Source organism: Gekko japonicus, unplaced genomic scaffold (genome assembly GCF_001447785.1).
Source record: "Gekko japonicus isolate JY-2015 unplaced genomic scaffold, Gekko_japonicus_V1.1 scaffold1579, whole genome shotgun sequence".
NCBI lineage: Eukaryota > Metazoa > Chordata > Lepidosauria > Squamata > Gekkonidae > Gekko > Gekko japonicus.
Genome location: NW_015161443.1, coordinates 106,811 through 133,838, shown reverse-complemented (window position 1 = coordinate 133,838; position 27,028 = coordinate 106,811). Strand labels below are relative to the sequence as shown.

At 43.8% G+C, this 27,028-nt stretch overlaps 1 protein-coding gene across 1 annotated transcript in view; it reads right to left on the bottom strand.

Moving 5' to 3' along the window:
• LOC107125603 (keratin, type II cytoskeletal 4-like) overlaps positions 1 to 27,028 on the bottom strand; it is a 61,592-nt gene that overhangs the window by 31,527 nt on the left and 3,037 nt on the right. The window contains exons 2-8 of the mRNA XM_015429034.1: positions 17,687 to 17,901; positions 16,404 to 16,458; positions 9,942 to 10,037; positions 6,070 to 6,234; positions 4,595 to 4,687; positions 2,771 to 2,987; positions 2,013 to 2,142 (exon numbers count right to left, since the gene is read on the bottom strand). Coding sequence (XP_015284520.1) covers positions 2,013 to 2,142; positions 2,771 to 2,987; positions 4,595 to 4,687; positions 6,070 to 6,234; positions 9,942 to 10,037; positions 16,404 to 16,458; positions 17,687 to 17,901 — 971 coding nt within the window. The remainder of the gene's footprint in view (positions 1 to 2,012; positions 2,143 to 2,770; positions 2,988 to 4,594; positions 4,688 to 6,069; positions 6,235 to 9,941; positions 10,038 to 16,403; positions 16,459 to 17,686; positions 17,902 to 27,028) is intronic.

Genomic DNA, 27,028 nt, shown 5'->3' with positions numbered 1-27,028 from the left:
GTAGAGAGAGGCTTTCCTCAGGACGATCCCCCCCACCTCGATCTTGAATGCACTCCCTGATCCATTTTTCCTTCCCTTCCAATGCAGTTTGTGGCTCAGTCTGCTTGTGGAAGACATCAGCCATAGTTTGGCCTGTATGAGTCCTTCTCTGCCAGTGGCATATCTTGGCCTTGCTGGTCCTGATAAACTGGAAGCGTATTTGGTCCCAACTTTTTTATCTCCTCTTTCTAGGAGTGCAGCAGTGACCAGGTGGGGTTCAAAGAGTTAAGATTAGGGCTGTAGCTGCACTGGGTACCTGAGGGTACATTGGCCCGGCTACACTGCTGATTCACACATACACACCCAAGAATTGTTTTTGAGAAACTGGCTTTTTTACTTGTGATATAGGCTTGCCAAGTCCCCCCGGGGGGTGGGGAAACCCCCGCCCCAGAGGCCCATTACCCGCCGCCGGCGGATCGGGCCCCGGAGGGAACCCCACCCCCACAGCACGTGACGTGCACATCGCCCAGAGGTGACGTGATCGCGTTGGGTGTGTTGGGGGCGGGGCCACGGTCATCCAAGGGAAAACTCTATGGTTTTACCTCGGAGGGTTGTGGCCCCGCCCCCAGCGTGCCCGGCATGGTCACGTCACTTCCAGGCGACGGGGTTGTGGCGCGCGCGCACTCTTGGAGCGGCGCTGGAGTCCCCCGCTCTAGCGCCAATCCGACTTGGCAATCCTAGATATTACAGCTTCCGTTTCTTTATTAGTTTAGATAACTGACATCTATACTGTGCTTCTCTCCCCATCAGGGACTCAAAGCAGCACCCCCCACCCTCCATTTTACCCTGTGAGGTAGCTTAGCCTGAAGGTGTGTGAAAGGTTACCCAGCAACCTCCCACTGTGGAATGGGACTTCAAACTTGGATCTCCCAGATCCTAGTCTGACACTCTAACTGCTAGACCATGCTGTCTCTCTGAAGACCAGCAGCTTATTTTTAGAATAATATAGGGTGAGTGATGACAGGTGCCTCCTTCCCAAGTAGTTGTGTTACCGACTCCACCCATGTCACCCACTAAATTCTGCCTTTCCGAAATTCCCCTGGCTTTGGAATGGATTTTTCAAGATCTTGTTTCATTAGAGAATGTATATGCCCCCTTCGAGGTGGCCTACAAATAACAACAAAGATCTGAACCTTAACTATTCTTTAGTGCGGAAAAATATCCTCTGTCAGCTATGATGACACTGAGCACAACCAGGTGCTTAGGCAACTTGAAGAAACTGTTATCGATTTAATGAAAGTGGCTGTAGTCAGGAGGTAAATGCACCCAAACATAAAAATACCTGTAACGATGCTGCATTTTTGCTAGTTTGTTCATTTTTAGCAATTTTGTGCTACTTTATCTTTTCATCGCGTTTCCTTTGTAAGCCACCTAAGCAGTTTAGAGAGGTGGCACAGAAATCTTTCATGTAAACAATTCAAGCTGTACGTTTCTGACACAAACAATTCATCAATGTCAAAATTCACAAAAAATACTCAGAGTTTAGCAACAGGATTATAGATATTTCTATTAGTTACGAGGAAATGGATGACTTTCTATTCATTTCTTTGAATGGCCCCCTCTGGAGTTCTGTGCAATGCATCCGGGCAGGGGGACAGGGTACATCAATGATACACACAAACACGCACACTGGATTGAACACAGGGATACGCCTTATAATGAATCTATCTAACTCTGCATTACCAATTCTGACTGGCAACACACTCCAAAGTCAGATGCAGAGAAAGGCCTTTCACAACACTTTGTATCAGAGATCCTTTGACTGGAAATGTCAGGAACTGAACCAGGAACCTTCTGCGTGAAAAGCATATTCTCTAACATTAAGCCATAGCTCCGCTCCATTACTTTATATTGTTTCATTGCCATTTTGTTATCCTTGTGGCTGCTTCTTAGTGCTATTTTCCATCCATGCCCTCAATAAAAAGCCTTCAGTTTCATTTTGTCACACTGCCATTTAATATTTTGGAACTGACCCATGAGATTTTTGCTGATAAGCATCTATGGTGTTAAATGGTGTAGCTGCAATGCCATCTCCAAAGTCACCTAGGCCATCAATGGCCACATAGAATTCAATTGCTGTCTGGGCAAACGAGGCAAGGGACCCTGAGGGCAAACAAGAGCATGGGTCCAAAAAGAACATCATTAAAACAATCCAGATATGTTTGCAACATGGCCTGAAATTACTTAATAGAGGAGGTGCTTCTTGACACTTACAAATGTTGTACATTAAATGATGCATATAATTTTTGGCCAGTCCCTGAGGTTATATACATTTTCTCTACTGGTATAATTTATATGAGTCACCAGACTGTATTTATTTAAGAGGGTTTTTTTATACTGTTTTTCACAGTCGAAGACCTTCTCAAAGCAGCTAACCAAAATTTTAAAATCACAGACACTAAGTCGCACAGTTCAATGTTTTTGATATAGAATTTGGACTGTCTGAGAGCAGAAATTTACCTTATGTCGTGCAAAGTACACATAGTCAATGGATCTGTACCAGTTCCTACCATCTAAGGCTGCGATCACACACACTATATAATCCACTTTCAATCCACTTTCAATGCACTTTCGAATTGGATTTTGCCAGATCACACAGTAAAAATCCAGTTGGAAAGTGCATTGAAAGTGGATTATTTAGTGTGTGTGACAGCAGCCTAAGAGTCTCCTGATCTTATCAGCCACATGTACAAATAAAACAGATTTTTTTAAAAATCACTCAAGCACCTGCTTTCCTCTCCTTCCAGAAGTTTCTGGTACACTGTAATCTCCATATCCATGGTCAGTTTAATATTCATCAACTCCTGATGCTCTTTCAGTATGTAAGCCAGCTCTTTCTTCTCTGTTAGCAGGGCTACCTTAAGCCTGTCCAGTTTTTCCTGAGCATCCTCAAGGGCACGTTCACCTCTCTGCTTTGCTTCACAAATGGCCACTTGTAGTCTTGCAACCTACAAAAGAAAAAGAGTTCAAGTTCCCTTCCAATTTCTCAGTAGTGCAACCCAACATAGTCATCAGGTGCTTTGAATGATGGGATGGCTCCAGCAACCTGTCAGCAGAAGATGCTGACGACTGTGGGCCTTTTCCATATTCCCCTCTCCCCAGTAGTCCTTTCTGACCCAGAGGAGAGGGGAAAGGGATGAGATCGCCCTTTTTTGCCACTTCTACCAACACAGCTTCAGTGATGGAAGGTGGAGGAGATGGCAGCCTCCTGACTTGCATAGCTGTTTCTTCACATGGGTCCTGTAACCCAAGGAATGTGGGAAGGCTCTGCGATCTTTGCTGGATCCAGCCAGCTAGATCCATTAACTGTAAATTGTGCAAAGGATTACCGTGTTATGGAGTGATCAAAAGCTCCACTGGAGGCAGGCTTAGCCACCCTCTGAGAATAACACCACAGGTGATGTCCTTCAAGCTGGGTCAATGAGAACATCAGTTATGGTGGACAAGCTTCCCAGAAAGAATATCAAACATAATCTATAGAATAATGGAGCCACATTCAGTGCTTTCATTAGCAGATGAAGTCTTCCTTGAAGCAGTTTTGGTGGTGAAACCTCATCTCCAGTAGATTTAGAGTTTAGTGACCCCTTATGAAATTGTCGAGCTACTGTTTCTGCCTTGCACACTCAAGTCCATCTTAACTAATCTTGCCATCTATATAGTCTCTTGACTGGATAGTAAAGATCTCTATGGAATGAAGATTCAGCCATATTCTTCTTGTAGTCTTTTCTGCACCACCCCATAGATACAGTAAGATCCTGGCTACGTATCATGTGAAAAGTTCAGAATCCTTAACAGTCAGAGCCAAGTTTACACATGGCTGCTTTTCACTCAGTATCCATAGCGTATAGCAAGGACCTTAAAAGATCCTTCCAAGATCCAAAAGGAAAAGTTTCAGCTGCAAGTTGTGTTCCTTATTACTTCTCACCTATCTTTCCCTCAGGAGGCTTCCAACACAACTGATCACCCTTTCTGAAGAGTTACTGCTCTACATGGGCAGATATTGAAGAGGGCTATGGTGCAGTGGTAGAGCATCTGCTTGGTATGCAGAAGGTCCCAAGTTCAGTCCCCCGCATCAGTTAAAGGTATCAGGTAGTAGGTGATGTGAAAGACTTCTACCTAAGAGCCAAGCAATGGGTAGGAACAGACAGGATTGGGACAACTCACAGCTTTAATGCCATTTTAATGAGAATTTAGGAGTTCAAAAATTGCCATGAGGGCCCAGTCCCACGGCATGGCAGCATCATGTGATCTTGTGTCCTCCCCATGCCTTTTCAAGTGCCAAAATGGGGGGGGGGGCTGTTTCAGCACTTGAAAAAGCATGAGGGAACAACATCTCACAGTGCCACCATGCCGTGAGCCAATGCGGCGATTTTTAAACTGCTAAATCTTCATCTAAGATGGCATCGGTGGCCAAGGGGTGCCTCGTGCCTGCCTGTAATGTGTAGTTTGGCTCTAAGACCCTGGAGAGCTGCTGCCAATTTGAGTATGCAGTATTGATCTTATAGGATCAAAAGGTAAGGCAGCTTCATGTCTTCATGTTCCCCTTGTTCCATACCTGCTTCTTCATGTAATCGATCTCAGGCCGAACTCTCTGGACCTGATGGAGCAGCTGATTGCTTTCTTGCTTGACCTCGTGCAGAGCATCTCCCTGACATCCCGCATTATCTTTCAGGTCTTCATACTGATTGATTGATTGATTGATTGATTTAAAAACATTTGCATGCCCACCTTTCTCCTGAGCAACTCAGGACTCAAGACATGTCACAACAATATAAAAACAATATAGAAACAATTTAACATGAAAATGACAAGCATAAAATACATCAAAACCACATTAAAACATTAAAAACATTGGACAATCTCATTAAGGGGACCTTTTACAGTTCACAGTGCAACTTTTAGTGGGTGGTCTGCTATGAATGACCAGAACCATATGTGACTGTCTGAAGATCACATATAGAATTCTTAATAGTCATTACCTGGCTACTTATCACACAGTAAGAATAATGGGTAACTACATTTTTCAAAATGATTAATCTCAGGGTGAATGATTCAGCTGATTCAGTTGCGACCAGGTGGTAACTGGTCTCCTTCCTTGGCTGGAGAAAAATGTCACAACACAAAGAAATTAATTCCAGAAAGCAACCCTGACATGTCCTGGTCTAAATATTATGCTTACCACAAGGAGCATGCTTATTTTTTTTCCAAATGACACTACTTGCATTTTTGGCATGGTTTTTTTTTTTTTGGTAAAAAAATTTTTTTTTTTCAGGAATACAACATATAAAATTAAATCATTTCGTTCTATCAATTGTCTACCCCGTTCCCAATTCCTCCCCTCCCTCCGGTGGCTTCCCGCAATGCTTCTCCCCCTGCTCCAAATTGCTTCATATCATCAGCTATATCAATTTCTTATCGTTACGGTCTAAAGATAACATCATTTGACTTAATATTGATCTAAACATATTAAGTTTTGTTTCACATCCCAGTTCTTTTCCACATTTTTGGCATGTTGAGTTAGTAGCTTGCCAGTATGAGAATACACCTCAAGAACTCCATTAAGCCTCCGTGTTTTTGTGTTGTTGTGGGTTTTTGCCTGTGGCATTTTGAACATTTGGATTATGCACAGAGGGGACAGTGATCTCATATATCTGCCCAACCACTGTGTTCTGATTTCAAACCATCTAAAAGACTGGAGACTGTCTGGCTTTCTGTATGTCTATGGTTCACCTTCAAAATATTGGTTTGGGATATATTTTCTATGACTTCTGCTAAAAAGTTAGCTAAAACTCATGGGATATGAAATTTTCAGAGCTTCTAGAGAGAGTAAGAAAGGAGCACTCTGTGATGGATTTTTTTTTTAAATCCTTTATACCGTGCAATACATATTATTCTCTGGAACAATCAACATACATGGCAAGTCCCCTTACCACAACATCTCATCATCATCAACTGGGAATGTGCTATGTGTAACATTTAAACCAGACACTGTTGTTATTTGCTAAGATTTCCCTACTTTTGAGAGCTCACCTTTTGCTGAAGCTCAGCCTCCACCTTAGCTTTGGCTTCCTGGGCAAGTTGGTAATAGTGGCATTCATATTCTGCTATAATGTGGTCGGCATTCAGCTCTCGGCTGTTGTCCATCGAGATGATGACAGAAGTGTGCTGTGCAATGGACTGCATCTGGTTTTGCTCCTGCAAAAGACATTGCATTTAGCCCAATGTGTCATTGGAATTGGTTCAACATGCCATAAAAGAAGTGCTGAGACTGGGAAATAGCCTACTCCTCTGCTATACATGTACACCCACAGCCAGCATTTTACAGTGAGTTTTCTATGCCACTAAAAGTCCAAGTATGTACTCTCAGGTTATAGGAGTCCCACCAAAATCATTAGAATGTAAGAGGTGTGTGGTTGGACCAAATCAGTGGTCCATCTAATTCAACAGGAGCACATATGGCCTGTGCTGAAAGCGCTGCACTGGCTGCCAATAGCATACCAGATTCGCTTCAAAGTGCTGGTTCTTACCTTTAAAGCCCTATATGGCCAGGGTCCGACATACCTAAGGGACCGCCTTTCCCCATATGTTCCCCCAAGGGCACTACGGTCGGGACACAACATCACCTGGTGATGCCAGGCCCCAAAGATGCCAGGTTTGCTGTAAACAGGGCCAGGGCTTTTTTGGTGGTGGCTCCTACCTGGTGGAATGAGCTCCCAGACATTATTATTTATAATACCGCGTTGAACCCATACCACTGAATTGAGACTAACATTCCCAGGAGGCCATGGAACTGGGACTACCATCCCCAGGATACCATCTTGTGATTGAAGTTTTTTGTAACATCTAGAGCACTTTATGTTGTTGTAAATGTTGGTTTTATCTTGTTTTTACTGTTTTAACTATTGGCATATGTTGCCCTATTTGTGAGCCACCCTGAGCCCACTTGTGGGGAGGGAGGGCTATAAATTTGAATGAAATAAACAAACAAACATCCTGTTTCACACAGGATGCTGGCTAACCAGTCATCCTGAGATATCAACAAACCAAGGCAGAGAGGCCAAGCCATTCCTCTCATGTTGCCTCCTCGTGCTGGTATTCAGAGTTTTACTGCTTCTGGATGCAGGGGTTCCTATAATATTCATGTGGCTAGAAGCCATTGATGGACCTACTCTTTATGAATCTGTTTAATCCCCCTTTAAAGTCCCATAAATGTTTGGAACTAGGCATGAGTTCATAGTTTACTAAGTGCATTGTGTGTTTTCAACTTCAGCCTGGAACGGTTGGTCCAGTCTAGCGCCACAGTTTGCTTCATGTGTTGATAGGGTTGCCACCCTCCAGATGGAGCCTGAAGTTCTCCCAGAATTACAATTGATTTCCAGACAACAGACATCAGTTTCCCTAGAGAAAATGGCAGCTTTGGAGGGCAGACTCTATGACACACATCCCTGCAGTGCTCCCTCCCCAAACTCTGCCCACTCTTCCCTCGAATCTCCAGGAATTTTCCATCCATTGGTCAACCCTACCACCATTTCACAGAGACACTGCCTTCAGTGGATCTTATGCATCCATTCACTTAAGCAAGATCTGCTAAGGTTGCAGTCACACACGCCAGATAAAGCAAGGGGGGGAGCGAGGCTATTTCCTCCGGAGGAATTTGGCCCGCAGTTGTGAGATCACACCTCCCTTTGAAGCTGCAGGTGCAGCCCGTCAGTGTGTGATTAGACACAACTGCAGGTGAGTCTCTCTTTTTTGCCATTTGTTTCCCATGAGCGTAACGAGGAATTGATGAATCACACCTCCGCACTGAGGGCTCCCTATGGAGTTTGCGATGATGCGCATACTGAGAAGGGGGGGGGACAACAGCACAGAGTCCGATGGCCTGATCAGAACATCCCGAGGGCATGAGAGTGCGCTGGAGCGATCAAACAGGGGAAAGTCCGTCCGTGGCCTGTTGCAACCTGTTTACTACCGGATTTCCCCCGGTGTCTTTTAATTCTGCTTCTGCAGCGGAGCAGAACGGTTTGCCGATGACTGCAGGACACTTCCCAGATGTTGCTGTCTGATTGCTCCCTTTAAATCCGCCTGGCATTCACACCTATGTCGGGTCTAACTGTGTGTATGATCGCAGTCTAAGTCTTCCTTCAACAAAAAAGACTTTGTCCAATGGAACATCTGATGAAGCAAAGTCTTTTTTTGTTGAAGAAAGTCTTTCTCTGTTGGAGGAAGGGAATCATAGGATTAAAGCCAGTGTCTGCAGCAGTATAGGTTGAGTGATGCTACACTGGTAGTACAGACATGAAGTGATGTCATCATTGTTCCACACTAATGCTAGAGCAGAGGTGTCAGACTCATTTGTTATGAGGGCCAGATCTGACATAAATGCCACTGCAATGGGCCAAAAAATGTAATGCCATGTATGGGAGATATAAACTTCATAAAGGACACAGGCAAAGCCAATTAACAATATTTTTAACTCATAATACAAACATGCTTAAAACATTAATAAAAAGGTAAAGGTTCCCTTGCTTGAAAGCCAGTCGAATCAGACTCTAGGGTTGCGGTGCTCATCTCCATTTCAAAGCTGAAGAGCCAGCGCTGTCCGAAGACGTTTCCGTGGTCATGTGGCCGGCATGACTAAACACCAAGGCGCACGGAATGCTGTTACCTTCCCACCGAAGCGGTACCTATTTATCTACTTGCAATTTCTTGCTTTCGAACTGCTAGGTTGGCAGGAGCTGGAACTAGAGATGGGAGCTCACTCCGTCATGCGGCACCCTCGGGTCTCGAACTGCTGAACTACCGACCTTCCACAGCCCGCAGTTCAGCGTCTTAACCACTTGAGCCACCGCAGCTCCTAAAACATTAATACTCTTACAGTATTTCCTTAAAGTATCTCCCTGATGCCCACCCTCCCATTTCCACCTCCCCTTACTCATTAGCAATGGGACAGTATACAGGGACACAATGTATAGCTTCTGTCATCTGGCAATAAAGGTAATGACCAGTTGCTCATGGGCTGGATAAGAGCCCTGGATGGACCAGTTCCGGCCTGCAGGCCGTATGCTTGGCACCCCTGTGCTAGAGGTTCTGCACAGATGCAATAAGGTCTTTTTAGCTCTGACTATCTCTGAGAACGGTGCCATGGGAAGGAGAGGATCCCCAGTGCTCTTTGGGAGGGTACAATTCAGGCCTCCTCTCACCCCTTCCTTGGTGGCGATCACATCCAACATAACTTTGCTAATTTCCAGTAAGTCAGTCCACTGCAGTGAACTACTTTCCAATGCATTGGAAAGGCTTTAAAGAAACAAAGTAACAAACACAAGAACAAACAGTACAAACTGATAAATACAAATAAAAGTCAACAATCTTACAGCACATTATTCTTCAAAAGTAATTTGTGTAATTTCTCTAATGTTAAAGTTGGCATTGGTAATATATAGCATTCACCATAACATGTCAAACAAAACAAATAGTTGAATATTGTTCTGAAATCTAGTATTTGAATAATCAATAAGTAAAACCCATCCCTTTTAAAATATGTTTAGACATAAAAGATGTTGGCTCACCTTCCTTCTGGACTGGCAGGTCTATGTAGTCTTAAACCTGTACTGCCTGGAGCTGCCTGGGGTGACAAGATATCAGCCAACCCTGCTCCTGTCCTTGTCCATTGACATAGTCCATTGCCTTTGACCAAGACCCTGAGCATGATTTCCATGTCTTTCATCCCATCCTTTCCTCCTTCCTCCCCTTCTGTTCCCACTATCTACATTTAAAACATTTGGGGCAGGGACCTGCTGAGGTTATTCTGTAAAGCACCATTTATGTGAAAAGCATGATAATGATGATACTGATACCCATCAGAGATGCTGTTCACCTGAGCTCCATGAATGGTGGCTGCTCACCTGCTCAAGTACCTCCATGAAGAAGGCAATTTGGCTCTGCAGGGCTTCCACTTCGGCTTCCAACTGAGTTTTACATAGGTAGGCAAAGTCCACATCCTTTTAAAAAATGGAAGAGAAAGATACCAAGAATGGATTAACCTCTTCAAAAGGATCACCAGCAAGTGCAGGGCTAGTGTGTCTTTTGGAGGTGGGTGGGTGGGTGGTGTTGCAGCTCAGTTGGTAGAATTAATTAATTATCATATGGCATTGTGCATAGAATAGCCAGGAGATCCTAAGATTGTCTGGCAGCTGCAAGTTCTAGCTCTTAGCGTTGTGCTAGTGGAGAGCTAGGGGCTGAGAGAGTTCTGAGAGAACTGTGACTGGCCCAAGGTCACTCCGCTGGCTTCATTGTGGAGGAGTGGGGAATCAAAACCGGTTCTCCAGATTAGAGTCCACCACTATACCAAACTGGTAGAGCACATGCTTTGCACTTGCAGTTCAGGGTCAGCCCTTTACTCATTGCTACATAGGAATGAGAACACAAAAGGAAATGTTAAGGGGGACTTCCGGTTTACGGCGATACGCTGGCGGATGCATCTCCCGGATCTCCCAGGGATGTGATCTGTGCACCAGCGGAAAGGAGGGGGGGTGACAGGTTGCTACCACCACCACCTCGGAGCCTTGGCAAAAGGCTCCCAGCCATGGGGCTTTTGAGGGGCGACCTCTTCACCAGTGCGACACTGGGGAATTGAGGCGCTCCTCCACCCCGATGGTCCTGCCGCTGAGTGTCCGTATGGATCTAGAGCCACTGACTGGGACAAGCGTCGGAGATCGAGTGTTTTGAATGTGTTCTGAGTGAGGTCATATGACCAAAAATGAACAGTGAGTCGGGTTAAAGTGAATATGAGAATTTAAAAAGAAAGCTACCCCCTGGGAACAGCAAGAAAAGCGAGCGGGGGAGGAGCTCCTCCCATGCGAATGAACTAAACAACGAAATACTAAGGGGGGAGCGGAAGAAAAAGCATTGAAATCTGTTTTGAGAGACTTATCAGAGCATGGTTAAGCGTATGGGCATATTTCAGAGACTTTAGCAAGTTTTCATAAAAGTAAACAATCCATAAAGATGGAAGGGAAGAGGGCAGAGAAAAACAAACCAGCAAAAGTGAAACCAGCCGGGATATTGAGCCCTCAACTGGAAGAGGTCACTGAGTTCTCCAAAATGTTGGCAAATTCCTTGCGCCCTCTGCTGGACTAGATGACTAACATCAAACAACAGCTGACGACTCTAAACCAGAATCTTGCAACTCAGCAGCTCCAACTGACTGAGACTTTAAAAATAACAAAGCAAACGGCTGAGAAAGTGAAGGAAATGGACGGCAACATTAAAAAGGTCAAGAAAAAGGTGCAAAAGCTAGAAAAGAAACAAGCTTCAGAAGAATCACAACTTTTACAGCTGCAAATGGAGAAAGCAAATTTGGTCCTACGGTTTCAAGGGGTCCAAGAATTAAAACGTGAGAATCTAAAGCAACTTCTGAGTGAAGCATTAGCCCCAGTTACAGATTTGAAAGCGGAGTATCTTGCAAGCAAAATGGATGTGGTCCATAGGTCCTATTCTGTGTACATCAAAAAGAATAATCTGCCTGGAGAAAGAGTGGCCAGATTCTCAAAGCGACATGTGAGGAATTCTATCCTGAAAGCAACTACAGGAACACCCTTGAAAATCGGGGACAATACTATCAGGATTCTAAAAGACATTCCATTTGAAATAAGACAAAAAAGAAAGAAATATAAAGACTTAATCCTTTTTCTACAAACAAACAGCATTGTTTACAGATGGTTAATTCCAGAAGACGTCATTTTCAAACTACACGATAAAAAAGAAAAGATTGACTCTGTTTCCAAAGCACGCACGTTCCTGAGAGTGCAGCTGGGAGAGACAGCCGAGGTTGAGAAGGAAGAAGATGACAGCAAATCCAGTGGCGAATTGGACTCGGTGTCTTCTGACGAGGACTCTCTTTCCGATAAGGGGGCAGCTGCCCCCAAGCGTACATATAAATTGAGGATTAGAAAAGATAAGACAAAATGAAGGCTGAAGGACTCTGAATTGTGCCTTAAAACTACAGTTTTATTATGGGATGCTCTGGGGATTCTCTTAAACAGTTAAAACATTGGATAAAAAAATTAGCATAACCGACTATGTTCAAAGTAATACTAGCAATTTAAGATTAACATTTATATAAGCTATTGTTCTAATCTTCTATACTTGGGTTTTAGTTAGTAGTGGTTTTCTTTCCTTTCTCCCTAGATGTAGTTACCCCTTCCCAATTTTTCGTTGTAGTTTGTAGTCTATTAAAAATGCAATAAAAAATCCCCTCCGGGGGGCCTAAAAAAAAAAAGGAAATGTTAAGGGGAAGTGTGCACCATGACAGATGGGGCAGAACCTATAGCAAAGCACATATCTTGCATAAAGTTCCATTCCTGTCACCTGCAGTTGAAGGATCTCAGCCTGAGCTTAGAGAGCTGCTGCCAGTCACAATAAGCAACTCAGAGGTAGATGGACCAAGGAGCTGCCCTTGTATAAGACGGCTTCATGTTGCGGTCTTTTACAGCATATGGCAACCATTCCCCCCTCCCCCGACACTTTTCTCGGGTGTTTTAGGAATAGTATCATATGTACAAAGAGGGGAATCGTGACTTTACAGTAACCTATGTAACTTTCCCTTTAAGGTATTTTATATGTAAAATAAAAAGGGACCACCTTGCCCCACATGTTCCCCCAAGAGCTCTTTGGCCGGGGACCCAAAATTTGTTGGTCATCCCGGGTCCCAAGGATGTGAAGCTAGCTGTGACCAGGGCCAGGGCTTCTTGGTGGCGGCTCCTACCTGGTGTAACGAGCTCCCGGGGGAGATCCGGGCCCTGCGGGACCTTGTGCAGTTCCGCAGGGCCTGTAAGACGGAACTCTTCCACCAGGCCTTTGAGTAGGAGCCGCCCCCCCCCCCATTATATCACCACCATCAAGGTATCTTAAAGGATGTATCGACGAGGCCGGAGGAAGAACCTGGACACTATTGAAGATCTGACAAGCCGTCGCCATTGGACACGTATAATATGGGAGTACCATCTGGAACTGCGGTGTTACCATCTTGGATGTAGGATATTAGTAATGGATTGAGTACTGTGGTTTTAGTGTTGGATGTTTTACTATGTTTTATATGTTTTTACCAATGGCATGGCAAATGACCTTGCCCTTGTTAGCCGCCCTGATCCCATTGGGGAGGGCGGGATACAAATATGAAAATAAATAAATAAATAAATAAATAAATAAGGTATTTTATATGTAGTCTGGCCTAGGGTTGCCAGCCCTCCAGCTGCAAGGCCAAGGAGCTTTTGAGGGAGTTGGAGCATGGGGTGGGGGAGCAAAGCAGACACTATGGTAAAGACTGCAGAGGTTGGGGCAATTCCTAGAGCATCATGGGGGGTGACATAATTCCCCCACACACACACACACACTTTTTCTACCACTGTTCACTTGAACGAGTGTAAGCAAATGAGTCTGGGGGTAACTGCGGTGCATTACTGGTTAGGATTTAATGCTGTCCAGAGTACCCTTTAAGAAGGGTGTTACAGATCCTGTACTTAAAGGCTTACTGCATTTACGTTTCAGTTGTGGTTGTAACCTGTTATATTTCAGATTTATGATAAATTATGCTACTGTGTGCTATCTTTGGGTATTCTTTCTTGAAGCAATTTTATAATTGACTGACAAAGCCAGGTGCTTTTCTCTCAGGAATGCTTAGGTATCAAAAATGAAAATAATCAGGGAGGCTAAACTATAGAATGGGGGAAGGTTCAGACCCCTCCCCCATGTCTATGCATCCCTTTGGCCCTTTCAATTGCATCTGCAGTCCCTGAAACAGGCAATTTAGACATGAATAACGCAGACCCAGTTTTACACACATGGATCTGTTGCTACTAGGTTTGCAAACCACCCAGAAAGAACATCCTTTCCCTTTAACAGAGGCTTAATGGAGTATCTATCTCTGTGCCTTGAAAAGCTTCAACTTCCCTTTTCCACACATTAAGCCTCTAGTTTTTTTAAAAATATATATATTTTTATCCAGTTTGTTGGCAACTATATTTGCTATGATGTGTCACTTCGCCTACTAAAGTGTTTGGGGTTTTTCCTAACCTAACAGGCCTCCATGTCATTAAATTAATAGAGCCAGTTGTGGCCCCTACAAGGGAATGTCTCTAAATAAAGGACTTCATTATCGTTGGGAACTCCATGGTTGTGCAAAGATCACTGGATATTGTACTATCATTGTGCTACTAGCACTTGATTTTGCTGATTGTATAAAGCAGGTGGGCCAAAAGCAGACCACCTAGAAGATGCTTGAAGGTGACTTGGACCATGGTCATTACCAGGAACCCTGCAAAATGCTGGACTGGCTAGACCTCGATCTGATCTAGCAAAGTACTTCTTGTGTTCCTAAGAAACAAAGCATATGAGCCTGGATCCCAGGGATTCTTGCTTCTAAAGAAGTGAATTACAAATAGGGTTGCCAATCCCCAGTTGGGGGCAGGGGATCCCCTGGTTTGGAGGCCCTCCCATGGCTTCAGGGTTACCAGAAAGTGGGGGGGGGGGATGTCTGGTGGGTACTCCATTATACCCTATGGAGACCGGTCCCCATAGTGTATAATGGAGAATTGATTGGTGGGTATCTGGGGCTTGGGGAGGGGGCTGCTTTTTGAGGTATAGGCACCACATTTTCAGCATAGCATCTAATGCCTCTCCTCGAAAATTCCCCCAAGTTTCAAAAAGATTGGACCAGGGGGTCCAATTCTATAAGCCCCAAAATAAGGTGCCCCCATCCTCCATTATTCCCAAAGGATGGAAGGCATTTAAAAGGAACATGGTCCTTTTGAATGTGATGGCCAGAACTCCCTTTGGATCTTAATCATGCTTCTTCCCTCCCCTCTCCCAGAAGGATGTCACATCCTCATTCCTGGCTCCACCCCCAAAGTCTCCTGGCTCCACCCCCAAAGTCTCCTGGCTCCACCCCCAAAGTCCCAAGATTTTTCCTGAATTGGACCTGGTAACCCTAATTACAAAAGATCAGCCTGATCTCTAGTGAAAACTGGGCCAACCCAGATCTTACCCAAGCTATTAATTGAAGGCTTTTAATCCAAATTTATATTTTGTTCACTTTCTTCTACCCATGTGGTTTACAGGAAGGAAACAGAAGAGAATCTCATACTTCCATGTTTGAAAAACCCCACACCAAAATATAAAAGAAGCTTTGTCTTGGACCTTCTTGAGCACTACAAACTGGTTCTCAGCATATATGCGGCTGTTGATTTCATCTTCATACCTTACGAAAATAAAAAGAGAGAAAAATGAGGGGGGGGGTCTTAGTTTTAAGCTGGCTTGACTAATCATTGCAGCTGAGCTAAAAGAACACGAGGTGCTTCTCACCATTTTTGTTTCTTAAAGCAATCCTTGTTTGGCCCACATTTTAAAAAAAATCACAGAGCAAGTGACACAAAGACAGATGGTCTCCAACATGCCAGAAGCATCCTTTTAAAATATTCTGAATCTCAATTGTAATTCATTGAATTGAAATTAAAATTCAAATAAATACAAGATCAAACATGATTATTGGGCTATTTAACCAATATTGCTCATTTCTGAAATTTTTATCCCATGGTTTAGCCCGGAGGGTTCTTTCAGTAGGTCATGATCATTAAAAAGATAAAAACATACTGTACTGCATGTGCTTTTTGTGTACTGTATGTACATGGGGTTTTTTTCCATTTGCAACTGTGGTGATATTCTTACACCTGCTGCCTGTTCGGCACACTTATCCTCAGGCATGCGTGTGTGGTTTTCTGGGGACTGGGGTGTCAGAATGGTTCTGGAAAAGAGGCTGGCCCCCTCCCACAACCACACACACCCTTACTGATGGAGGTCCAAAGATCCAGCTGGAGAGAAAGGAGGGACTGCTGCACCCCTCCTTGCCAGCTGCACTGGGCTCAAACTGGCATGGAGTGAAGCCTGTTGCCACTGTACCCATTCTTCTCTCACCAGCTGCACAGGGCCCAGGAGAAGCTGAAGGCCACCATACTCCTCCTTGGCTGGCTTCTCCAGGCTTGGGTCACCACCAGTGTTCCCTCCAAGCTGAGTTAATGTGAGCTAGCTCACAGTTTTATAGACTCTGGCTCACACATTGTCTTAGGTCAGGTAGGATGGCTCCAGAGCAAACTAATTGATGCAGTAGCCGAATCGCTCAGTCACAACTTTAATGCCAGTAGCTCACAAAGTAGATTTTTTTGCTCACAAGACTCCACAGTTTAGAGGGAGCCTTGGTCAGCACAAGGCCAAGTGGGGTGTCCCTGTGCCCTTGTTCCTCTTCATGGCCACACAGGGCCCAGACCAGCATGGGAGAAGCTGGGCACTTCTACACTGCTTTTTGTAAACCATACCATGCCCAGGCCAGCCAAGTAAAGATGGGTGCCACTGTGCCCACAATCTTTCTTGCTGGGGGTAAGGGGAGACATTCCGGGATTTTTCCTGGTAAAGTCAATGGCCAATCCCTTCCTTTGAATTTTCATATCAAGAACAGAAAATCACAAATCTTTGAGATGTGGCAGTGGTCTTCCCAGTAACTTTTGACAATTAATTCCACAACTTAATTACACATTACATGAGGAAATCTGTGTCTGTCTTGAACCAAAAGCAGATAACTTCATTGGATGCTTTGAGAAACAGAATTTCTCTGCTCAATGTCTGCATGCTATTCATACAAATATAAACTTCTGTCACCTCATCTCATTGTTTTAGTTACTCTTCTCTGCTTTTCTCTAAGTATATAACCTTTTTTGAGATGTAATGTTCAGAAGAACTGCACACGGACTTATAAATGCAGATGCCCCAGATAAACATCACCATGTTTATTACTTAATGACTGCATCTGCAAATAGGCCATTTCAGAAACAACACCACAGATGCACAATTTTGGAAGACTGAGAAAGTACCAGAAATCGAAGACTGGATACAAAAAGTTCTGTTCATGGCAGAAATGGATAAAATTACAAAGAAGTTGAATAATCAAGAAGACAACGTGTTTTTTCAAGAATGGAATGACTTTAAAATATATCTGGAAAAGAACTGGGATGTAAAACAAAACTTAATATGTTTAGATCAATATTAAGTCAAATGATGTTATCTTGTGGTTGGATGATAACAAATGATGTGTTAATGATATAATGAAATTTGTAAGAAGGGGGAGAAGGGGGAGAAGCATTGCGGGAAGCCACTGGAGGGAGGGGAGGAAGGGAATGAGGTAAACAATGGACTGAATGATTTAATCTTATATGTTAAGTTCCTAAGAAAATAAAAATTTGTTTACCAAAAAAAAAAGAAACAACACCACAGAGAGAACTTAATTTCCCTTCAAACATGTTTTCCCACTGAATCGTACACTCAGTGTACAGAAGTCAAGTACAGAGAAATCTACATGCATGTATGAACCAGCCCTATCTCTTTACCTGTTTCCATTTTGTTCCTGATCCTACCAGCTCATATCATTCATGCTCAAGAGTCTTTGGAAAATATTAATAGAGGTCCATGTGAGGAATAAAAAAGAACTAGCTTTGAAAAATGCTTCAGTTGCCTCAAGTCCTCATGCCTTGTCTGAGAAATGTGCATGGCTGGGAGCAACCGGAATAATCAAGAATCCAAAACAGATATTTGCTTTTTGCCTTACTTTTCTCTGTAGTCTTCAACATTGAACTCCAAGCACCGAAGCGCAGACTGCAGCTGTCCTTTCTGGCTTTTCATATGCTCAATTTGCTTTTGCAGGTTTCTGATGTAATCCTCAAAAACAGGTTCCAGGGGCGTCTTTTGAATTATGTTTCCAGTATCTTGTAAAATTTGCAAGTAGGTGGACAGAGCAGTATTTTTTCTCCCCAAGCACTCAACCTGAAACCCCATTGGGAAGATGAAAAAGCCATCAAAGACATTCTTCCGAGTACAGTGAGGCTAACCAGTTGAAAGCAATGATGCCTGCTGATACCAAAACTGTGCTAAACTGAACTACAATTCTGAACTTTTATCTTTCCTGAATCAGATCAGAACCTGAACTTAATTTGAAATTGTGTATTGGACCTAAATTGAATTCAGATTAATTGTTTAAAAAACATTCAGCTAATTTTTTAAAATAACTATGTGACTATACTCACTGGTCCCAACCTCTGTGAATCATGAGCACATAAAATTAACAGGCTGGGTTCAGACCATATGATTGGATCTCAGGTGTTCTTTCACTCACAGAGCAGCCTTTCATTCTCAGAAGTTCTTCCATGAGCGGAAGACTCCTTGAATGAGCTTAACTGCCTTTCTGTGAGCAAGAGTCTCTTTGGCTGTGGTCAGACGTGCCTTTAAATCCAACTCAGCTGTGAATGCCTGACGGATCTAAAGGGCATGATCAGACAGCAACATCTGGGAAAGTTCCTGCAGCCGTCAGTACCCTGTGTTGCCCTGCCACGGAAGCAGAGTTAAAAGACATCGGAAAAAGTCTGGTCCTAATGCTTGCCAATGGGCTATGGATGGAGTTTCCTATGTCTGATCGCTCAAGCATGCTCTCATGCTGTCGGGATGGTCTGCTTGTTCCATCCCAACTTGGTGCCATTTTTTCCCCTCACTTAGCAGTATGAGCATAACTGCATACTCCATGGGGAACCCTCAGTGTGGAGGTGTGATTCCTTGTTTATGCGCATGGGAAACAAAAGGGGGGGGGAACCCCTCTTGCCCAAACGTGCTGTCTGATCAGCCAGTGATGGGCTGAGCCCGCAGCTACAAAGGATGCTTGATTGTGCAATGCCATGTCAATTTCCACCGGGGGAAATAGGCTCGCTTCCCCTCCACACCAAATGGCACGTCTGACCGTGGCCTTTGTGTGAGATGAAAACTTCTTCCAAGAGCAGAAGGAAATCTCTGGGTGCAAACTAGAGTCTAGGCGGATTATTTCACATTTTTTATTTGTCTAATTTTTTGTACTTTGTTCTCTCAAAGCACTGGAGGTCAGCAGATGGGACAAAAAGCAACTCCTGTGAGTGCAAAGGGTGAAATCCACTTTATTTAAAAGGTACATATTAAAAATGCACTACATGTTTGCTATTGTGATCTGTTTATTTCTGTTTAATACATAGTTCATAATATATGTATTATGCCTGACACATTGAACCCGATCCAGTGCATGTTTCTGTAGAAGCCTCACTTCCGTCAGTGACTTCCAAATAACTGTATACGGGATTCCAGCCTTACTTGTAACAAGTTAGACCCACAGTGCCACGCTAAACTCAGCTATACTCTTCCAAATCAGTGAGCTTAGAAGGGTATAACCAGGGCTCTTTTTGTAGAAAAAGTCCAGCAGGAACTCATTAGCATAATAGACCACACCCAACAGCAGAAATTCATAAGCATATTAGGCCACACCCCTGACAACACAGCTCATTAGCATATTAGGCCACACCCCCATGTTGCCAGAAGTGTCGTCATCCAGCCACACCCACCTTTTGCTTGTTATTCTGTTTACCCTGTTTGTTGTCAAAACCCAGGGCTTTTCTTGTAGCAGGAACTTCTTTGCCTGTTAGGCCACACACCCCTAATGTAGCCAATTCCAATGAGTTTCTGCTGTTGGGTGTGGCCTACTATGCTAATGAGTTCCTGCTGGGCGTGGCCAACTCTGGAGCCAGCTGGAACTCAAAATAGCTCTGGGTATAACTCTGTTTAGGATTGCACTGCCATTCACTGGCTCCATTCAAATGAACCAAACCTGAACCAGTTTCTGACTGTGTGCTGAAATAAGCCTTCATTGCCTTGAACCACATGGGAATCTCTGAACAGCTGACTTGGAAATGAACCTACAAGATTATTAATTTGAATCTGTGTCTGTGGCACTAGTTGGGGGCAAACTGTTTCAGAGGACCAGTTCCCGATGTGATATAATGTTTTGATGCACATCAGAAGTGCGGGCCAGCATTGCCCTGACCTGGATAGCCCAGGCAAGCCCGATCTCATCAGATCTTGAAAGCTAAGCAGTGCCGACCCTGGCAAGTACTTGGAAGGGCAACCTCCAAGGAATACCAGAGGTGGGACGCAGAGGCAGGCTAATCAAGCCACCTCTCTGAAAAACATCCCAGCCCCCAGTAGGGTCACCAAGAACTTCCAAGCTTGCAAGCACACAGACACACACGACACTCACAAAGAAGCGTGGGCCAGCATATCCATCATGTAAATAAAGTCACAGATAAACAATGACTGACTGTACCATGAATTGTATTCATAAGGGAATGAAAAAAAAGGTAAAAGGTAAAGGTTCCCTTGCTCGAAAGCTCTAGGGTTGCGGTGCTCATTTCCGTTTCAAAGCCGAAGAGCCAGCGCTGTCTGAAGACGTTTCCGTGGTCATGTGGCCGGCATGACTAAACACCAAGGCGCACGGAACGCTGTTACCTTCCCACCGAAGTGGTACCAACACAATTGCAGGAGATATGCTACCATCCATCCACTACAAAGAAGCACCCCATTCTGAAGCTCCTGAAAAGTTATCCCAGGCGGTATAGTGGTTGGAGTGCCACACTAGGACTTGTGACTAATTTGTGCCCTGTGGCTTAGAGAGAGCTGCCATTATGAGCAAGTAGTTTAGATAAATTTATTACATTTATATAAAAACTCATAACCTAGGATATAAAGGGGCAACCCCATTCACGTTAAAAGGTGCGTCCAGTCAGATCAGTATCTATGTGTTGATTTAAAACATTTATTAGCTGCCTTTCTTCCTCACAGAGCTTCACAAACATAAAGCACATCAAATGAGAAGCATGCCCTGACCTGGATAGCCCAGGCAAGCCGGATCTCATCGGATCTCAGAAACTAAGCAGGGTCGACCCTGGCGAGTACTTGGAAGGGAGACCTCCAGCAAATACCAGAGTCGAGATGCAGAGGCAGGCAACAGCAAGCCACTTCTCTGAAACGTCCAAGCCCCATTAAGGGTCACCAGAAGTCAACTATGACTTCCAGGCTCACAAGCGTTCACACACACACACACACACAGACAGACAGAGAGAGAGAGAGAATACACACAAAAAATGAAAGGCATTAAAAACATAAAACCAAAATTTAAAATCCCTACTCAGAACAGCCACTAAACTTAACCAAACTCAGTCCTAAATAAAACCATCTCCAATTGTCTCCTGAAGATAGAAAGTGAGGGGCCCAGGCACACCTCCCTGGGAGGTTGTTCCATAAGCGTGTAACTGCCACTGAAAAGGTCCCCTCTTGTGTACCCAGCAAATGAGCTTCTTTGATTGATGGGACTGTCAGGAGGGCCTCTCCTTGTGATCTTAGTTTCCAGGCAGAAACATATGGAAGAAGATAGTTCTTCAGATAACCTGGTCCCAAGCCATGTCCAGTTTTGAAAGTCTAAACCAACACCTTGACTGGGCTCGGAAGTGGATTCGTACATTGTGTAATTGCTGCGATATCGAGGTCACACGCTCCCAATAGGTAGCCCTGGCCAGCAGTCTAGCTACAGCCTTCTGCACTAGCAGCAGCTTCTGACCTCTCTTCAAGGGTAACCCCAAATATGCCTTGTGTGATATGCACGCCCTGGTGTGTAAAGGCAATGCATGTGGAAGACAGTTTACACCTTCAGCTCTGTCTTGCTGGATCGGAGTCAATATGTGCAAAATTCTGTATGGTTGCATCACAGCTATAGAACTCCCTCTAGAGGCTCCTTAAGCATCATCATTTTATATCTCTAGACCACTTGTGAAGACCTTGAGTTAGCTTCAACCAGTTTTTCTGCTTGCTAGTAAAAAAAAGGAGGAGGCATCCTCTTTGACCACTCAAAAAGGCTATGCTGAGAATCATGGGACCTCCACAAAGAAAAGCCATGTGTGGTGGGGGTGGCAGTATAGAAGGGAACGGGATGTGACTGAGTGAAAAATCTAGCTGGATCCAACCCATTCCTCTTCCAACAAGCGTTTTATGAATAGCATGTTATGTGTCATTTTTATGTCTACACTCCACTATAGGACTTTGGTGACACATTCACTTGGTTGCTAAATTTTGTACTCCTGTTTTATTTTTAGTTATCATATATTTTTATTATGGCATTTGATTGTTGCATTTTAGCTTCAGGAATCTGTGATCTCTGTGAGAAACCTCTTTGGGCATGTTTTAATAAAAAGGAAGTACACAAATTATACATAAATTGCTCTTAAGTCCTGTGGATAAATATCCGCTTAAGCATGCAGTACCAAAAATTGAATTGAAATAAATACACAGATGGCATGACTTCCTTTCCTGACATCTCACCTTGTCTATGAAGGATACAAATTGGTTGTTGAGATGCTTGATCTGTTCCTTTTCTTGATGTTTCACTTGTTTCAAGTGTAGATCTAGATAAATATGGAACGGCTGGAGGAAAGCTGCATATATTTGGATGGGCTGGATTCCAGGGCCGCTAAAAGATCTGCCACCAAATCTGTCTCCATGTCCTCCACCAAAAGAGCCACCAAATTCTCCACCAAAGCTATAAGGTCCGGCTCCAAAGCCACAAAATTCTTTGCACAAGCCTCCACTTATATGCTGGCTGCCTCTACGACCTTCAGACAGATGGTAAAGACTCCCACTTCCAAAACTTAGCCTGCCTTCACTGAGGCTTCTGTAGCCCCTTAACATGGGGTTGAAGCATCTTTCACTGCTAATTCCACTGGTTCCAAAGCCAGCCACAGTCCTTGAACTGAAGTCTTGTCTTCTATCTCCCAGAGGTTTATTGCCAACTTGGAGAAACATCTTAGCAAGTCATTGATGGAGAGAAGGCACCAGGTAGTCTAGAAGAAGGCAAGTGTCAGGAAAGTAAACCTCTGGATTTGTGTCTTGAAACTCAGCTCTTTTATCTGCTCCAGAAGATGGGCTTGGTTGCATGGGGGTGATGAGGAGTCCTTGCATTTATGAGCCTGTTTATGTGCACTATAAAGCTCAATGTGGTGTTTTCCTAATGCTGCCTTTTGTGGCAATACATTTCTGTAAACTTAATAAAAGAATCCTGCTGCTGGCTATTAAGTGACTAAGATAGCCTGGACATCAGGATCCTACAAGATACCAGGTTTCCTTGAGTTTTATTAAAGTTTCAGTGATAGCCATCTTCCTAATAAGGGAAATATGGCTTGAGAGACACATAGGTCCCTAACAGAAGCAATACAAAACTAGGTTCCCAAAACTTTTTCAGGTAATATAGTCTGTTAATATTTCACTAAAATGGGTTGAATATATGACACTTTAAACAAGTCAGTGTTGTGCTCGTGTTTCAACTAATAATGCTAATAAAAAGAAGAAGCAGAAATAAGGAATTAGAAGCAATAGATTGCAAAATTCACAAGATAATGGCAATACTTCACTCACCACACCCTAGAAGTAATGTTGATCATCTTTACGTACCAAGACAATTAGGTGTAAGAGGTCTTCTGAAAGTTAAGCAAGCATTTGAAGAAGAAAAATGACCACTGAATGACTACACCAAGAAAATCAAAGAGAAGCTTCTAGATGAAATGTACAAGACAGTCTTATTTAAAGTTGTTGTTGTTCAGTCGCACAGTCGAGTCCGACTCTTCGCAACCCCATGGACCAGCTCCCACCAGGCCCTCCTGTCTTCCGCCGTCCTCCGAAGTTGGCTCAATTTCATGTTCGTTGCATCGATGACACTGTCTAACCATCTCATCCTTTGCCGTCCCCGTCTTCTTTGACCTTCAATCTTTCCCAGCATCAGGGTCTTCTCCAGTGAGTGCTCCCTTCTCATTTGGTGGCCAAAGTATTTGAGCTTCAGTTTCATTATCTGGCCTTCCAGGAAACAGTCAGGGTTGATTTCTTTGAGGATTGACTGATTTGATCTTCTTGCAGTCCAAGGGTCTCTCAAGAGTCTTCTAACATTTTTTGTAAAATTTTGTGGATCCAAGACCAATACTTTTTAACTCTATCACAAGTCCACTACATATGGAAAAATGTACCAGCAGACGTTTTGCATTTCCAACAATCAATTGATAGATCAGGGTAACACTTTTCTAGAATATCTGGAGTCATATACCATCTATAAAATATTTTATAAATATTTTCTTTATATGAAACTGTTTTGGTAATTTTTACATTTGTTTTCCATACCCGTAACCATTGATCTAAATCAATATTATGACCTAAGGTTTGTGCCCATTTAACCATACAGTTTTTAATTATTTCATCTTGTGTTTTATTTTCCAACATTATTAAGTACAGTTCTTTGATCATTTTTCCCTCAGTATATAACAATACTTTTTCAATTTCTATTGTTTTTGAATAAAAACCTGGGTTTTTAAAATCTTTGGTATATCTTGATTCTGTTTGTACACTTACCCACCAATTTAAGTCAGCTTTCTGTTTTTTAATAGCTTCTAATGATTTTAATTTATTTTTGACATCCAGAAGATCCTTGTATTTTAACAATGCCCTTCTTTGAAATAGATTTGGGTCAGTGAATGTTTCTAATGGTGAAACCCATTTTGGTATTTTGGTATAGAAAAGCGTTTTCATTTCTTCCCATACCTTTAGCAGTGCTCTTCTAACAAGGTGTTGTTTAAAGTATTTATGAACCTCAGCTTTTCCATACCATACGAATGCATGCCATCCCAACATTAAGTCATGTCCCTCCAGTGCTAAAATCCTGGGGTTTTCTAGGGTAATCCATTCTCTTAACCACGTCAATGAAGCTGCTTTATAATATAGCTACACCACCTCCTGAAAATCCCCAGGGAGAGTTCCCCTGTCTCCTCTTCAGGGAGCCCATTCCACAGAACTGGACCCATGGTGGAAGAGGTTCAGGCTCTCATCAGTGCCAGACAGACCACCGTAAGTGGTGGGATAGCCAACAGATGGCTTCCTGATTAACATAGTTGGTGCACAGAGATATATGGAAAGAGATAGCCCTTCAAATATGAGGGTCCCAGGCAATGTTCCCTCTAAGCTTTGGAGTCTTGTGAGCAAAAAATCTACTTTGTGAGCTACTGGCATTAAAGTTGTGAGCTTTAATGTGGCTTCTGCATAAATTAGTCTGCTCTGGAGCCCTCCTTCCTGAGCTAAGACAAAAATGTCTGAGCTGAAGGCTAAAAAACTGTGAGCTAGCTCACACTAACTCACCTTAGAGGGAACATTGGTCCCAGGTTGTGAGGGCTTTAAAGGTCATAACCAGAACCTTGAATTGAACTCAGAAACAGACTGGGAGCCAGTGAAGCTGTTTCACTTCCTTTCCTACCACCCAGCTCCATAGCTTCGTTTGCTCATTCAGATCTTGCAAAAGGGTAGGCCTGTTGATGTGTTGTAGAAAATAAAACCTTTCTTCTTTTCTTAATTTCTTTTCTGCTTTTCCACACTTTTCTCCTTTTGCCCCCTTTCATTCATGATCTGCCTTCATTGCTACCCCCACCTCTTCTAATTTTTCTCCCTCCCCCCATCTATTTCTGCTCCTTCTCATCCTTTGCTAATGACTCAGAACTTACTTAATAGTACTGTAGCAGTAAACCCTTGTTAATATTATGAACAGAAGAGAGAGTTAATATTTCCCCATGATCTATTAAAGTAGTAAAAGGATGCCACACACCCCTTTACATGCATGGTAATGTGATGTTGATCTGTCTTAGTGGTTACAGGTGCGCAAGAGAACTTAGAACTCCCCCCTTCCTTAATTAGAGTCAATTACATTTTAAACACTGTTCAGCCTGTGGGTTGTTCTGATTGTATGGGTGTGACATTTAATATCCCTTTGTCAATGCTCCTTTGCTACTGTAGGTATTAAGCTTCATGTTGTTTGAGAAATGACAGGTTTTCTTTAAAAAAAATAGGTCAACAAAATCAATCCCAGTGATCCCAGTACTTCTCTTCCAGCACCTCTACACAATCAATTTCCCCCTGCTTTTGTATTAGGTAGATGTAGGCCTCGTTCACACGGAGAAGTTGCCGCGCTAAAGACACGAATGACAGGCGTATTTTCAGTGTGCGATCACACCACAACATCTGGGAAGCGTAGTGCACCTGTGGCTAACCCGTGGCTTCCCGCTGAAGATGCAGAGTAAAAAAATACTGCAGAAAGCCCACTAGTTTCCGGAAACCGCGGGGCAAGGGGGGTGTCTGATCGCGTTTCTGCTTGAATCCTGTGGCATCTGGCACCCGTCCATGTCCCATCGCAAACTGGATGGGGTTTTTTTTTAAGTCTCCACAGGATGCGCACAAACGCCCAATGGCACATGCGCAAACGTCGGTGAGGGGGGGGAATTCCCATTTGCCATGGAAGCGGCGCCTAGCAATTGCCAGTGTGATCGCACTGCACCGCTTCAGGATAGCCATGTGATTGGCACCTAACGGCCTAACCACGGGAACTAGACGGGATGTGTGATCAGGCTGCCGTGCTTTACTTTGCTCTGGGGCAAACAGCCACACTTTCCCCCCGTGTTTTCTGGCACGTGTGATTGGGGCTCTAGAAGGGTAAACTTAAATAGATTTCTTACTGATTGACTTACTACGGATTTATCCTGACATGAAGTTTTTGAACTGCAGCCCACTTCATCAGATGCAAGGTATATCCTATACTGGTGCACATATATATGTATACAAATATAAAATTACAAAATTAGATGCATGATTTGGATCAGGGTCCTATGGGGGGGATGCAGGTGGAATCTTTCTCCAGGTACCCATGGTGGTCCTTGGCAGCGGAGGGGGGGGCTGCACACATCCCCTGATCTCCAAGCCGCAATTTGGCTTCCCTTAAATGCTGTTTTTCTAATGGGGCAGCTGCCCCCACCTGATCTTCAAGTGGCGAATTGCGGCATGGAGATCAAGGAAGGTATGCAGCCAAGAGTCACCCCTCTCCCTCACCTCCTGCAAGGGAGAGGGGCGGCCGTACACTTTCCCTGATCTCCAAGTGGCCTGCCTGTTCCCTACGGGAATGGCTGGCGTGTTGGGTCTTCCCTTTGTGCACACGCCTCTCCCCAGGGAATGAGGAGCCGGCAGGGCCCAGCTG